We start from the raw sequence: 15,871 nt of genomic DNA on the forward strand, positions 1-15,871 counted from the left end.
GTACTTTGGGTCTACTGCATCTTTCAGTTCTTTTAAATCAAGACTGAATACTTTTTCTTTGCCGCTGCCTTTTTATTAAATCAAATTTGAGGCTTTTCGATTAATTCCTCGCTCTGCACTGCAACTTTTCTTGTATTTTGTCTTCTATTTTAGCTTATTTTCTATTCTCTTACTACTTTTAATTATACTCGAATGTCCATTTATAATGTGTTTTCTTCCTCCGTCCATTCACCCCAACACACTACAGCATGGTTTTCCCCAAAGCGTTTTAGCATGTCGGGCCCGATACGCTTGCTCTGCCTGCCGATACACTTAGTCGCATTAAGTAAAATCCGATACGCTTAGATTTATACCGATACGTTAAATTTCCTACCCACAAGTAACTAGATACATAGAGCAAATAACAGATCCATTTACATACTGATTGATATATGTGTTAAACAAGCGGTCTTTTTTTCCAATGTTTGTGTTGATTCTGTCAAAGTAATACATCCGCGTGGTATGATGTAAACAAACTGTAATCTGTTGGCTATGTCAAGATCACGTGTTCAAACCGTCCAATAAAAATATCGAAAGAAAACGTCAGACATCCCATTTTCCGATTCGTTATAAGCGATCTCATTGACTGCCGATGTTGTCCCTCACCAGACGGACAAAGCCGACTGATTTTAATAAGCTAGGAGAAGACTTGCTGGACAATTTGATCCACATCAGCATGGATGACCGCGAGATGGACTATGAGAGGGTTGGCTAACATTGGGCCAAGCAAAAGCCAAGGAGATTTAATCTGCTTTAAAGGAGAAGAAAACTTTTAATTCATTAGTTTGGGTTTGCAGAAAGATTACGTACTTATAAACACTCTCACGAAGTGAAGTTGTCCAAATGTGTCAAATACAGCATAATTTCAAATAATAATCATAAGCATTTTTGGCAGTGTGATGTCCCTGGGATCCATTTAACAAAAGGCGGCTCCGGATTATTCTTTTGTTAAAGGCTCACAGTGACATCACGCTGCCAAAAATGCTTATGATTTATTATTTGAAATGATGCTACATTTGACACTTAACAAATTCTCTTCATGGATGTGTTTATAAGTACATAATCTTTCTGCAAACTTAAATGTATGAATTAAGTTTTCTTTTCCTTTAAATATGTTTTAATCAGGGATGTGATTTTTCCGCGAATTCGCGGAATTCCGCTTTTTTCACCTCAAAACTTGAAAAAAAAAATGCTTCCGATTTTTCCCTCAAATCCACATTCGTATCCTATTCGTTCCGACTTTGTTTGAAAGATGGCAGCCTCGGATTTGCATCTTTACGCCTCGATCACGGAGGCTGCCATCTTTCAACTCTTTGTTTGAAGCAAGCGCATTTATTGGTTGTTACAGAGCGATGGGCCAATCATGTACCTCGTTTCATCTCATTGACGTAATTACGTCATTTACGCAATTCCGTCATTGAGATGAAACGAGATACGTGATTGGCCCATCGCTCTGTAACAACCAATGAACGCGCTTGTTAGATAGCTGTACGTAAGCTCGCTTCAAACAGAGTTGAAAGATGGCAGCCTCCGTGATCGAGCGTAAAGATGCAAAGCGAGTGAGAGAGAGAGAGGGCGTGAGCGAGAGAGAGGGCGCGAGCGAGGGCGCGAGAGAGAGGGCGAGGGCGCGGGCGAGAGAGAGGGCGCGGGCGAGAGAGAGGGCGCGGGCGAGAGAGAGGGCGCGAGCGAGTGAGAGAGAGCGAGCGAGTGAGAGAGTGAGCGAGAGTGTGTGTGTGTGTGTCAGAGTTGCATGTTGACCATTAAATTGGCTTGAATTTGTTAATCATGACAAGTTTTTTCTTGTGTGTTTGCTTGCCATTTTAGTACAATTTTTAAGTCAGAAAACCCCAAAACCCAGGAGCTTCGGGGGGCTTCCCCCCTTGTCCCCTCACCAGGGTGCTGCCCTGGACCAGCTGGGGGCCTGTGGCCCCCAGACCCCCGGCTAAAATTTTCAGATAATTTCACCAGCCCCAAATCACATCCCTGTTTAATCTTCATCTAGTCCATTTAATAAAGTGCCAAAATTTAAACTTTATAATATGCAGTTGCCTTACTTTTCAGTGTATGTTAGTTATACATGTATTACGGTAATTGCATCAGAAATATTTAAGTTATTACAGTTCTAGTAATACAGCAACTTATTTTAAGGTGGTAGGTCATGATGATCGATTCTCTTCATTGGATTGCATAAGATGGAGCAAACCACTGTTTATATTTTCATGCACGTTTTTGTGACAACACTACTTGATTATAGATAATTAAGGAATCCCCGTAGATTGAAAATCTATCGTATACCTCAGTAATCTATAACAAAACAGTTTAACTTGCATGTTGAACTTTTAAGGTGAAATTTAAAATGTGTATACATTAATACTATTTAGGTCAGAAATCATTGAAACACCGGTAAAATCTATTCTATAATCATGTATCTAAAACCTCTCCGAGACCCTGAAAATGCACCCGAGAGCATCTATTTTAAAAAAATTTTCCGGGGGGGGGCATGCCCCTGGACGCCCTGTAGTTTTGCTTCGTGCCTTCGGCGCTCAATTGTCTGTGTTTTATCATGCCAGAATTTAGGGCTTTAATTTTTTTTTTTCTGGGGAAAACACTGCTATATTATTATTGCCATTTTCATACCGTAACTTATAAATTTATATCTCGTGCCCGTTGTCATAAGGAAAAACGAACTTCTGCTATACTCAATCTCAAAAACTTAACGCTCCTTATGAAACAGCTTTTCTTTCAGCGCGACCGCGATGCATGATGGTGTATACAGTGGGGCAAAAAAGTATTTAGTCAGCCACCAATTGTGCAAGTTCTCCCACTTAAAAAGATGAGAGAGGCCTGTAATTTTCATCATAGGTACACTTCAACTATGAGAGACAGAATGGGGGGAAAGAATCCAGGAAATCACATTGTAGGATTTTTAATGAATTAATTGGTAAATTCCTCGGTAAAATAAGTATTTGGTCACCTACAAACAAGCAAGATTTCTGGCTCTCACAGACCTGTAACTTCTTTAAGAGGTTCCTCTGTCCTCCACTCGTTACCTGTATTAATGGCACCTGTTTGAACTCGTTATCAGTATAAAAGACACCTGTCCACAACCTCAAACAGTCACATTCCAAACTCCGCTATGGCCAAGACCAAAGAGCTGTCAAAGGACACCAGAAACAAAATTGTAGACCTGCACCAGGCTGGGAAGACGACTGAATCTGCAATAGGTAAGCAGCTTGGTGTGAAGAAATCAACTGTGGGAGCAATTATTAGAAAATGGAAGACATACAAGACCACTGATAATCTCCCTCGATCTGGGGCTCCACGCAAGATCTCACCCCTTGGGGTCAAAATGATCACAAGAACGGTGAGCAAAAATCCCAGAACCACACGGAGGGACCTAGTGAATGACCTGCAGAGAGCTGGGACCAAAGTAACAAAGGCTACCATCAGTAACACACTACGCCGCCAGGGACTCAAATCCTGCAGTGCCAGACGTGTCCCCCTGCTTAAGCCAGTACATGTCCAGGCCCGTCTGAAGTTTGCTAGAGAGCATTTGGATGATCCAAAAGAGGATTGGGAGAATGTCATATGGTCAGATGAAACCAAAATAGAACTTTTTGGTAAAAACTCAACTTGTGTTTGGAGGAGAAAGAATGCTGAGTTGCATCCAAAGAACACCATACCTACTGTGAAGCATGGGGGTGGAAACATCATGCTTTGGGGCTGTTTTTCTGCAAAGGGACCAGGACGACTGATCCGTGTAAAGGAAAGAATGAATGGGGCCATGTATCGTGAGATTTTGAGTGAAAACCTCCTTCCATCAGCAAGGGCATTGAAGATGAAACGTGGCTGGGTCTTTCAGCATGACAATGATACCAAACACACCGCCTGGGCAACGAAGGAGTGGCTTCGTAAGAAGCATTTCAAGGTCCTGGAGTGGCCTAGCCAGTCTCCAGATCTCAACCCCATAGAAAATCTTTGGAGGGAGTTGAAAGTCCGTGTTGCCCAGCGACAGCCCCAAAACATCACTGCTCTAGAGAACATCTGCATGGAGGAATGGGCCAAAATACCAGCAACAGTGTGTGAAAACCTTGTGAAGACTTACAGAAAACGTTTGACCTCTGTCATTGCCAACAAAGGGTATATAACAAAGTATTGAGATGAACTTTTGTTATTGACCAAATACTTATTTTCCACCATAATTTGCAAATAAATTCTTTAAAAATCAATGTGATTTTTCTGGATTTTTTTTTCTCATTTTGTCTCTCATAGTTGAGGTATACCTACAGGTATGATGAAGATTACAGGCCTCTCTCATCTTTTTAAGTGGGAGAACTTGCACAATGGGTGACTGACTGACTAAATACTTTTTTGCCCCACTGTATATTGCTTGGTTAGTGACCATTACATGACTTTTCACGATGCATTGTGGGATACTGAGTCCACTATGTAAGGTATAATAATTCTTACTGTACATTATGCACTACAAAATTGCAAATTCACTTTATACTCCACTATGTATTAGAGGTGTTCACACGGCACATATTTGCATCGATGCTGCACCGATGTATTTTGTTGCGATATATCTTACACCGGTGTAAATTTTGTGGCGCGTTCACACGTCACAACCCTGCTTACTAGAGAGAAGCGTGTTAGCACTGGTGCAGCCCCACTTGCGGTCACACGGCAGTTTTTGCGACCGTGCTATACGATAGTAATAATGCGGAAATGAAATATGCGCATGCGTGAAAATGTACTTCCTTTTCCCAGTTGTCATTGGCATCACCAAGCGCCGGGAAAACAACGTGGATGAAGACAGTGTTGCCACATACTGCTGACGTTTTCCAGCCCAAAATATGTTCAAAACCGCCCAATCTGGCAACACTGGAAGACACACAGTTCTGTTGTTGTTGATATTCGCCATTTTGGAAGCGCAAAATACCAGGATGCAAATTATGCAATGCCCGTATGTAATCAACTCTCCTCACGCGTAGCGAGTCTACCCCTGTAGCGTTCAGACGTCCCATTTTATATTGGTGCTGCCCTGCAAACTAGCATTTACTCAGAGTAAATTTCTTAAACCACCTCCCGAGCAGGGTTAGATTTGCACCGGTTTAAGCAGCTTTCAGGGGCTACACCGCTATAACTTTGTACCGTGTGAACACTCTACCGGGGCAGCCCCGGTGCTACACCGGAGTAAAAGTTGCCGTGTGAACACCCCTAATGAGTGATTTCGGACACAGCGACAAACTCATGAGGTGTGTAGGTATCATGCCGCCATCTTGTGTCAGAACTACAATTCCCAGTCCACTTCCGTGTGACCTACGTCATGCGTGGGCGGGATCATCTACGTCATCATACAAGGAAACATAAAACAATGGGACAACGCTTCCATCTTGGTCTCTCACGGCTGGCTTCCGATGGATCTGGACGTATAAAGAGGCGCTCTCCACCCCAAAAAGACGTCTTCTTTCTTGCAAGATCCATCACTCAGCGCGATTTTCCTTCTTACCCTTGGCAAAGGTAAACTCTAGAGTCGCGCGATCTTTAAACTCAACCTGAGTTACAACTTGCATTAGAAGTGACGTCACGACTGCAGCCCAGGCAGTCAGAAGTTAAGAAGCGATTGAATCCTTTTTAACTCAAAAGCGCTGTGCATCTTATTCTGGTCAGAGACTTTTCCTCACGAACGCTGAGGTTCGGACCAAGAATCCTCTGCTTTCCACGGGACCCACCCAAGTGCTCCGCTGGACCCGAAAGTTTTCTCCGCCTCCATCACGAGCGGCTCACGTGCTCCCACGGCGAGGCCCGAGACGACACCGGCGAATAGTTCTTCATATCTTGCTAAAGGCAGGATTAAGTAAGATTTTGGCATTTGGGCATAATTAGGATAGTCTTTAGGAATTTGCTTTTATTTGAAATAGTGTGAATTTAAACCCAGGTTTATCTGTTACACTGTTAGACACGCAGCGTGTTGATTTATTTTGGTTCTATGTTCTCTCAATTGTTTAATAGATAGGCTGCGCATGCTTCTCTCTTTTATTCTTACTAACAATATAATTTCATTATTATACATCTTGATCTCAAGATTTCAGTGGATTCAGCATGGTTATGAGCTAGTGGGTTAGCTACAGCTTCCCTTTTGTCTGCTTAGCAACACAAAGCTAATCAAGGCCTACCATGTGCTCATCAGGCCTGATAAACCACACCTCAGCTAGAAATCCACAAGCTAGCTTTTAGTTGGCTACGGCTAATACCCTTGTCTTTAGCAACACGTGCTCAGTAGGCCTCACCAGGCTTAACAAACACACTTTAGCTAGGCCATAGGGCCTTTAGCAAACTCACACTAGCAACACAAGGCTAAACACAGAGCTAATCCTTTGTTCTGTTTAGATAACATTCTTTTGTTTAGCTACCAACAAGCTAGGCCTCCACCACGTGTAGTTAGCTACACGAGGCTAAACACATGGTCAAGTCCTTCTCTCTCTCACACACACACACACACACACACACACACACACACCACACTGCTTGTATATATTGATTTATTATTTTACCTTTTTATCTTTGTATAATAAATTCATTTATTAAACAAACTGTTTATTTGTGTGAACAACAATATCTGAAGTCCCCAATTTTCTCAAAGAATTCAAAAAGGGTGCATATGCAAATGTTATATGGTAAGTGATCTTAATAATTAGGAAATGTACCATAATTTAGCTGTTTGGTAACTTATTATTAAGCACCAGGATTAATGGTATGATTCACTAAATGATTCATTGAACGATTCACCAAATGATTCACTAAACGATTCATTGAACGATTCACCAAATGATTCACTAAACGATTCATTGAACGATTCACTAAATGATTCACTAAACGATTCATTGAATGATTCACTGAATGAGACTGATTCTATGGTATGATTCAATTCAAACGAGTCAAATTAAACGATTCAATGGGATTGATTCATTTTAATTATTAACCTTCAAAATTTAATGAGACTGATTTAACGAGATTGATCACTTTAATATCAATAATTAACTGATTGCACCCACAGTTAAATTGGTGCCCCGTGTGAGGAAATTGGTTTGTTGACTTCTGGATTATTGTTCAACAACAAATAAACTCAGTTTAATTCAGCAACTGCTAAGGTATATCCCCAGGTGTGTTAAAACGGTTAACAGTAGTGTGATAACCATATCACCAATACTCATAACCTATTCAACTTAGGATAAGAGAGCATTTCCAAATAAACCTTATTAATTAATTACATAGTTAATTAATAATGATTACATTAATAATTAACTTGATTAATTATCTAGCATCCAGCCTAAGTAAAATGGCATCCCCTCATGTCTCAAAAATGGAAGACAACGCTCAAGACGTGTCTCTCCTTGAGGTCATCGCATACCTCATTCACTGCTCTGCCTCCGAAACGGCAAACATTAAGTACACGAGTGAGAGTGAATGCCAAAACAACTTAGATAACTCAAACAAACATATGAGAGATCCAAAAAGAACTGTTAGTGTCCAAGCGGCACTAGGTAAGCTATTCCTATCATACTTCCAAAATGCTGATTCAGAAATCAGATGCCTTCGCGGAGAGGTTGAAAGGCTGACCACCAGCAATGCCAAGCTGACAGCCGATCATAATGATTTACATAGGGAGTGTGAGCTCTTGAAGACCTCCCTTGATAATTGCACCAAACGGCTAGAGAAAGCCGAAATGGTTGCTAAGAGGGCTGCCCAGGAGCAGACCCCCCGAGAGCAGCGCGAGGGGCGTGAAAGACCCCCAACAATGCGCCAAAGCTCGGAGCGGGAAGAGGCGTCCGAACCGGACACCGTAAATGATCTGGTCGAGAACCAGACATCCTGCCAAACTCCATCAACTCGCTACACGACTCCGTCGTCGTCTAGCCAGGATGGAGCCGCCCTGTGCTCATCCCGAGCCCAGGCCCGTAGCACACCTAGGTCAGTGCGCTTCAGTCTCCCTGATCCATCTTCAGATGAATCAGACCACGAATCTAGTGCGAAACGGGAACAACACCAGAGTAGCTTAGATAGTGAGTGCTCAGAAGAGCCAAGAAGGTCGCACAAGGACGTGCACCAAACCCTTCGCTTACGGCAAATTGACCTACTTGCCCAAGATGTCGAGCGATTCGATCCCGACAATCAAAGAACTAATGTAAATAACTATTTACGAGAAATTGATCGATGCCTGATGGACCTGCCGAACGCCACAACACGTGAAAAACTTAGACTAATCTGGAAGACCTCCAGTAGTAGCGTTCGTGCCCTTTTAGAGACACTACCCCCAAACATTCGCGATAGTTATTCGAAACTTCGCAATTACATGAGGGAAGAATATGCGCCATACACGGACGAAACCTCCGCGATATTGTGTGCATTACAAATCAAACAAAAACGGTCTGAGGCGCCTTGTGAATATTACAGACGGCTACGTACTGCCTATTTCCAAGGTAGTAGCGCACCAGGTTTGGAAGAAGATAGAGGTTTCATATCTCTCTTCTTACATAACCTCCACCCAAGCGTGCGGACCCATGTCACACTGACGTGTCGACAAGGTCGCTATTCGATGAGGGAAATTAGGCAACTAGCCCAAATGACCTGGGAGACCATTGTCAAAACCGCAAACGGAAATGATGATGAACCCAGAGTCCTTAGTCTCCAGGGTGAGGACAAGCCCCCGCTAACCTTAGGAGGTGAAGCACCGAAAGGGGGACCCACCTGGAAGAATTCCGGTCCAGCCCGATCCTTGCCGAACCATCACAATGGTGAGTGGAAAAATCGACAAGGTAAGGCCAGGAGGGACCGAGGGCGAGTCCACAGTGACGATGGCAATCGCCCATCACATGAAAAGGGTCGTAGGGAACAAAACGGTTGGCAGCAAAACCGTCATCCCCGCTCTGACCAGAAATGGCAGAAGCGTTCCGACCGTAGCTCTAAACGTAAGGGTAGAGACGACCAACACAGTGACTCAGACCAACCTGGTGAGTTCCACTCAGAGCTGGACTCTTTAAAAGCCCAGTTGGCTGAGATTAAAGAACTGTTACAGGAGACGTCAGACCCCTCAACAGATAAAACAAAAGAGCCCAAGAAAAATGGCAAAAAGCTATTTGCTGGCATGACTAGGCCAGGAACCACGGGTATATCTCGTAAAAGGGGGAAGGAGATCCCTCTGAAACAGCAGGCGAGGGTCAGGATGTAGGGCCCCCCCTGGTGGCGAAGGCAAACACACAAGACGCACCTCTCATGTGCGCTAAAGTCTTCACCACCATTTCTCAGACACACGGCTCTCACAAGGCGACCCAATCCCAACCAAGCCCTGCGACATAAACTTAGTCAGCTTTACACAAAACAAAACCCCACAGTCGTTGGATCCCACAAAACATGCACAAACTAATTGCGATGAGATTAGTGCGAACACTGATCAACCAAGCACCACGCGAGATCAAATTTCGTATGAACTTCAGTTCATGTCTTTGCGCACCGAGTCCGGTGTCGAAACACCCGACATCGCGATTCCCCCTAGTGGCAAAAATCTCCCTCTATCCATCGACTCAGACACAGACACCCATTTCACCGCTGGTGTAATGGCTGCGCTGTGGAACATGTTAGGCGTCGAGGTGAAATTCAATATCGCGTACCACCCTCAATTCTCTGGTCAGGCTGAACGAGCCATTCAAGCCATTGTGAGCATGCTGCGAGAGTATATCACAAACCATGGTAAAATTTGGGACGTGAAACTTCCCTTGGTGCTAAGGGCCATTCGGTCCACCCCTCATTGCGCCACTGAAGGCACACCCTTTGGGATGATGACTGGGCGAGAGTCGGTTCTTCCCCCGCATCTCCTATACAAACCAGAGGCCATGAGCGTCGCGATTGCATACACCGCACATCAACATGTCGCCGACCTACAACGCCACCTACAGTCAACCTTTACAGGTGCCCAAAAGAATCTCGATTCGAGAGTAGAAGGACACAAAGCCTACTACACCCGAATCTCAGAGAAGTTCCTACCACCCTGGTCGAGACCTTTCGATCGTGGGAAAACCGTTCCCCGTCGCGCATCACATTAGGACATCTAGGCCTAATCAAACGCTTTCATATCGATTTCCATGATAATCGAATCAAACCTTTTGAACAGTCCTCACTCCAAAAGGGGGTGGACGACAGCTAGGCCCATCCTGTCCACTTAGCTTGTACGCATCACTCAACCATAAGCGTACACTAACATTCCCGGTCAGACTTCACCAACCCAATGAAGTAATAACCCTTCAGTATAACATGGTAGATAAAATACTAAAATCCGCCATTATTACTAGTGTGTATTCATCGCAAATACACCTGGCATATAGTCTTGGCAGTGCTGTCCTCACTTTTGTGAATCCACAAAACTTAGAGATGTGCACCTTCACGAAAGACATCCACTGGGTCTGCCCAGGCAACCCATACATAACACTACACACCTAGCTAGATAAGATGGTCTGTGTCCCCGACAGCTAGCCGCAGTAGCGCACGCTTTCTAGCCAGACCCCCCACTGCTATCACCTTCCCAGAAGATTAGGTTTGCCAACCCAAACACTAATACTTCTTTCCTTCCTTCATTTCTTCTCTTTTCTTGTTTTTTTTATGCCTAAGAAATTGAACACTACATGTTTCATGTTCCATGTTTAATTTTTTTGATGTGGTTTTGATCTAGTTAGTTAGATAGTGATTATATGCCCAAAATGCCCATAGTGATTATATTATGCCCAAAATGCCTCTGTCTCCAACTGTCTTACTGGAACTCACAAGTTTACAGTCTTCACAGGACACCATGGACTGCACAGGACAAGTCTACCTCAAGGACTATGGACACGGCGATGATACGATAAGGTGCTCTCAGTGCTACGACTCCGTCATACCCCTGAGACCAAAAGGGGGACTGTAGGTATCATGCCGCCATCTTGTGTCAGAACTACAATTCCCAGTCCACTTCCGTGTGACCTACGTCATGCGTGGGCGGGATCATCTACGTCATCATACAAGGAAACATAAAACAATGGGACAACGCTTCCATCTTGGTCTCTCACGGCTGGCTTCCGATGGATCTGGACGTATAAAGAGGCGCTCTCCACCCCAAAAAGACGTCTTCTTTCTTGCAAGATCCATCACTCAGCGCGATTTTCCTTCTTACCCTTGGCAAAGGTAAACTCTAGAGTCGCGCGATCTTTAAACTCAACCTGAGTTACAACTTGCATTAGAAGTGACGTCACGACTGCAGCCCAGGCAGTCAGAAGTTAAGAAGCGATTGAATCCTTTTTAACTCAAAAGCGCTGTGCATCTTATTCTGGTCAGAGACTTTTCCTCACGAACGCTGAGGTTCGGACCAAGAATCCTCTGCTTTCCACGGGACCCACCCAAGTGCTCCGCTGGACCCGAAAGTTTTCTCCGCCTCCATCACGAGCGGCTCACGTGCTCCCACGGCGAGGCCCGAGACGACACCGGCGAATAGTTCTTCATATCTTGCTAAAGGCAGGATTAAGTAAGATTTTGGCATTTGGGCATAATTAGGATAGTCTTAGGAATTTGCTTTTATTTGAAATAGTGTGAATTTAAACCCAGGTTTATCTGTTACACTGTTAGACACGCAGCGTGTTGATTTATTTTGGTTCTATGTTCTCTCAATTGTTTAATAGATAGGCTGCACATGCTTCTCTCTTTTATTCTTACTAACAATATAATTTCATTATTATACATCTTGATCTCAAGATTTCAGTGGATTCAGCATGGTTATGAGCTAGTGGGTTAGCTACAGCTTCCCTTTTGTCTGCTTAGCAACACAAAGCTAATCAAGGCCTACCATGTGCTCATCAGGCCTGATAAACCACACCTCAGCTAGAAATCCACAAGCTAGCTTTTAGTTAGCTACGGCTAATACCCTTGTCTTTAGCAACACGTGCTCAGTAGGCCTCACCAGGCTTAACAAACACACTTTAGCTAGGCCATAGGGCCTTTAGCAAACTCACACTAGCAACACAAGGCTAAACACAGAGCTAATCCTTTGTTCTGTTTAGATAACATTCTTTTGTTTAGCTACCAACAAGCTAGGCCTCCACCACGTGTAGTTAGCTACACGAGGCTAAACACATGGTCAAGTCCTTCTCTCTCTCACACACACACACACACCACACTGCTTGTATATATTGATTTATTATTTTACCTTTTTATCTTTGTATAATAAATTCATTTATTAAACAAACTGTTTATTTGTGTGAACAACAATATCTGAAGTCCCCAATTTTCTCAAAGAATTCAAAAAGGGTGCATATGCAAATGTTATATGGTAAGTGATCTTAATAATTAGGAAATGTACCATAATTTAGCTGTTTGGTAACTTATTATTAAGCACCAGGATTAATGGTATGATTCACTAAATGATTCATTGAATGATTCACCAAATGATTCACTAAACGATTCATTGAACGATTCACCAAATGATTCACTAAACGATTCATTGAACGATTCACTAAATGATTCACTAAACGATTCATTGAATGATTCACTGAATGAGACTGATTCTATGGTATGATTCAATTCAAACGAGTCAAATTAAACGATTCAATGGGATTGATTCATTTTAATTATTAACCTTCAAAATTTAATGAGACTGATTTAACGAGATTGATCACTTAATATCAATAATTAACTGATTGCACCCACAGGTGCATTCTTATTATTATGATGTGATTTCTTTCCCCCACTCCACCCCAAAAAAGTGGTGGAAATTGACTTCCTTAAAAAAAGAAACTTATGTTAGTCAGCGTGATTTCCTTACAGTAAAGCAAAATGAGCAGTTCTGAACATGTTCCTGTAGCTTAGCCGCATGCTGAAATGTAATCACCACGAATGACATTCTGCTGGTCGTGGTATGAAATGTAAAACAGGAAGTCCTCCAAGATGGTCTTGTTCTAATTCAGGACACTTCAGGGCTCGACATTAACGCTTGTCCGGGACAAGTGATACTTTGTCGGACAAGTTCATCGTCTCAGTTACTTGTCCGATCGGACAAGTGCTAAAATATGCCGATATTCGGGTTACGTATCAAATTGATCAGTCTATTCACATGATTTCCGAAGCATCTCACTCGACATATTGTTTTTGATGAATTGCCGGATGTTTCTATTCGGAAAGAGCAATGTGCACATGCGCAATATTCCACTTGCGAAACCGGCCAATACCGTTTCCTGTATTTGAGCTGAAATGTAAACGGTCGTTTATGATTGGTTTTAATCGTGTCATACACATGGATTTGTTGACATTTCTGTTGGTGGGATCATTCTTCAACTGTATATTTACGCTGAGTATGTGGTAATTTCCAAATCTTTGAATTGTTGTTGATGGTGTTCATTATACAGCCGAGCGTGTGGCGGGGTGTGCTGGGCTTGGAATGTGCGCTTGCATGCGTGTGGGTTGACGGGGAGTGCGGTAGGAGTGGGGAAAGTTATCTATGAAATACCAAGCTGTCGAATGGCTGCTAATTAGGTTACCGGCTGTATTAATTAACTAATTAGTAATGGGAGTTTAGGGATTTGAAACATAGGGCTCTATAAGATATATATATATATATATATATATATATATATATATATATATATATATATATATATATAAAATTATGGATTATTTGAAATTCTTAATCTTTTTTTTTTTTTTTTTGACCATTAAATACCATACAGGAGCCACACTGAATAATTGGACAACAATTAATCAGTGGAGGATATATATTCAAAGTTAAAAATTTAAAAACGAAAATGTGTGTATATATAATTTTAATTTTCTGGTTTTCAGTTTCTCATAAATAAATTAATGATTGATGGAGTCCAAATTTTTCTGCAGTGAATAGATTTTTATCAGTTTTTATTTGTAGCATTGTTATTTGTTTCTCTTGTCCAAACTAGTGATATCTCATCAAGTCATAAATTTTATGATAATGTTTAGTTTTTGTGATATTTGTTACTGAACTGCAGAGTACTGATCTGTGTATATATAATGGTTCGTGTTTCTGGATCTCACTTATTTTGTTCTTAAAATTTTATGTTCATAATTTCTACTCTATTGGAATATATTGCTTCTGAACTTCAGCAGAATAATTGGTGAATTATGGTATCAATCAGTCTGTTTTTACTATATTTTTGAATTTTTGCCTCAGTATATCAAGTATTGATTACTTTTGATTCATAGATATTATGCATATGACTACGTTCAGACTGCACCCTGAAACGACCCATATCCGATTTTTTTTTTTTTTTTTTTCCCCATATGCGACCTGTATCCGATTTGTTATTGACAATCTGAACGACACGGATCCGATTTTTTTTTTTTTTCCACATGCGACCCAGGCCGCTTGGATATGTGGGCCTAATTCCGATGCATATCCGTTATTTTCACATGCGACTGCAGTCTGACCGGACAGGTCGCATTCATGCGACCTACACGTCATCAACAAGAGACAAACGTCACTATTCTACGTTGGCTAATCCCGCCTCTTTGGTGGAAAACAACAACAATGGCGGACGACAACTCGGCAGGCGGCCATGGAGATGCTGCAGAAACCTCCGAGGGCACCCAATGGAGGGACTGTGAGGTGCTTGAATTACTTAACATTTGGGGGGATAAAGCTATGCAGGCGAAATTGGAGGGGTCATACCGAAATCGCGCTGTTTTTGAAACGATAGCGAAAGCACTGGCCGAGCGCGGGTACACGAGGTCCTGGCTTCAGTGCCAGCGACAGGTGAAGAGCCTTCGTGCTAAATATAAAGAAGCTAAGGATGCCAACAAAAGAAGCGGCCGGTGTCATGTGACATGTCCACATTACGACCTGCTCGACTGCATTACGTGTCAGTTTGCGCATGTGGGACACTTTTGGGTCGTTTTCCGTTCATATTGGAGATCGCATACAAGTCTCATATAATTGGTAATGTGAACGGCTTAACAAAAAAAATCGGATTTCACAACAAATCGGATATGGGTCGTTTCAGGTTGCAGTCTGAACGTAGTGTAAGTTGTGAATTTGGAAACAAATTCAATAAAGATTGTTGGGTTACAAATAGTGTTGTTTTTTTTTTTTTTCCTCAAATATTTCTTCGGACAAGTCAACTTCACATTCGGACAAGTAAATTTCCTTTCAACTTGCCCGACAGGACAAGTGGTTTCAGAAGTTAATGTAGAGCCCTGCACTTTTGGAAGCCTTTAGTTCCCCAAGGGCTTGATAGGAACCTGCTTAAAGTGGAAAAAGGCCCCTGCTGTATTTCCCTCATTATACCATGACTGTTTGTCTTTAGAACCTCTGAGCAGAGGCTACGGACACTCGGCACAGATAAATAAATCCTCATTTGGAATGAAGTTATAGGATCTCTCTCTCTCTCTCAGGTCTTTTCCCAGAATATTCTCTCTCAGGCAGATGTTATTCAAGCTACCGGAGATGCTGTGTGTATCTTCAAAGAACTGCAGTGCCTTACACCCAGAGGAAGGTAAAAAAAACATGCGCCTACCTGGCTCTTTTATTTTTGGTTTGTAACTGCACCCTGACGTCCACTTGTACCGAAATGTGCTCTAATGATCTTATTTGACTGTCCCTGCAGTACGTAAATCACCAGTAACGTCCACCATTTAGAAATTTAAAGGGGAACTGAAGTCATTTGTAAACTTGCTTTATTTCTTAATTAACGTTTATTCAATTACGTTTTCGGTTTTATTAACCTCCATATCGTGACTCGTATTGGCACATTATATTACACTCAACAGCCTTTTTGGTTTTCAGCCA

General features: G+C 42.4%; 1 protein-coding gene across 1 annotated transcript in view; it reads left to right on the forward strand.

Annotated features, from left to right (window-relative positions):
* The window catches only part of ssrp1a (structure specific recognition protein 1a), a 77,284-nt gene that overhangs the window by 23,188 nt on the left and 38,225 nt on the right, over positions 1-15,871 (forward strand). Inside the window, exon 6 of the mRNA XM_060927321.1 lies at positions 15,478-15,578. Within this exon, the coding sequence (XP_060783304.1) occupies positions 15,478-15,578 (101 nt within the window). The remainder of the gene's footprint in view (positions 1-15,477; positions 15,579-15,871) is intronic.

The sequence above is a fragment of the Neoarius graeffei genome, chromosome 8 (assembly GCF_027579695.1).
Source record: "Neoarius graeffei isolate fNeoGra1 chromosome 8, fNeoGra1.pri, whole genome shotgun sequence".
In the NCBI taxonomy this organism is placed as follows: domain Eukaryota; kingdom Metazoa; phylum Chordata; class Actinopteri; order Siluriformes; family Ariidae; genus Neoarius; species Neoarius graeffei.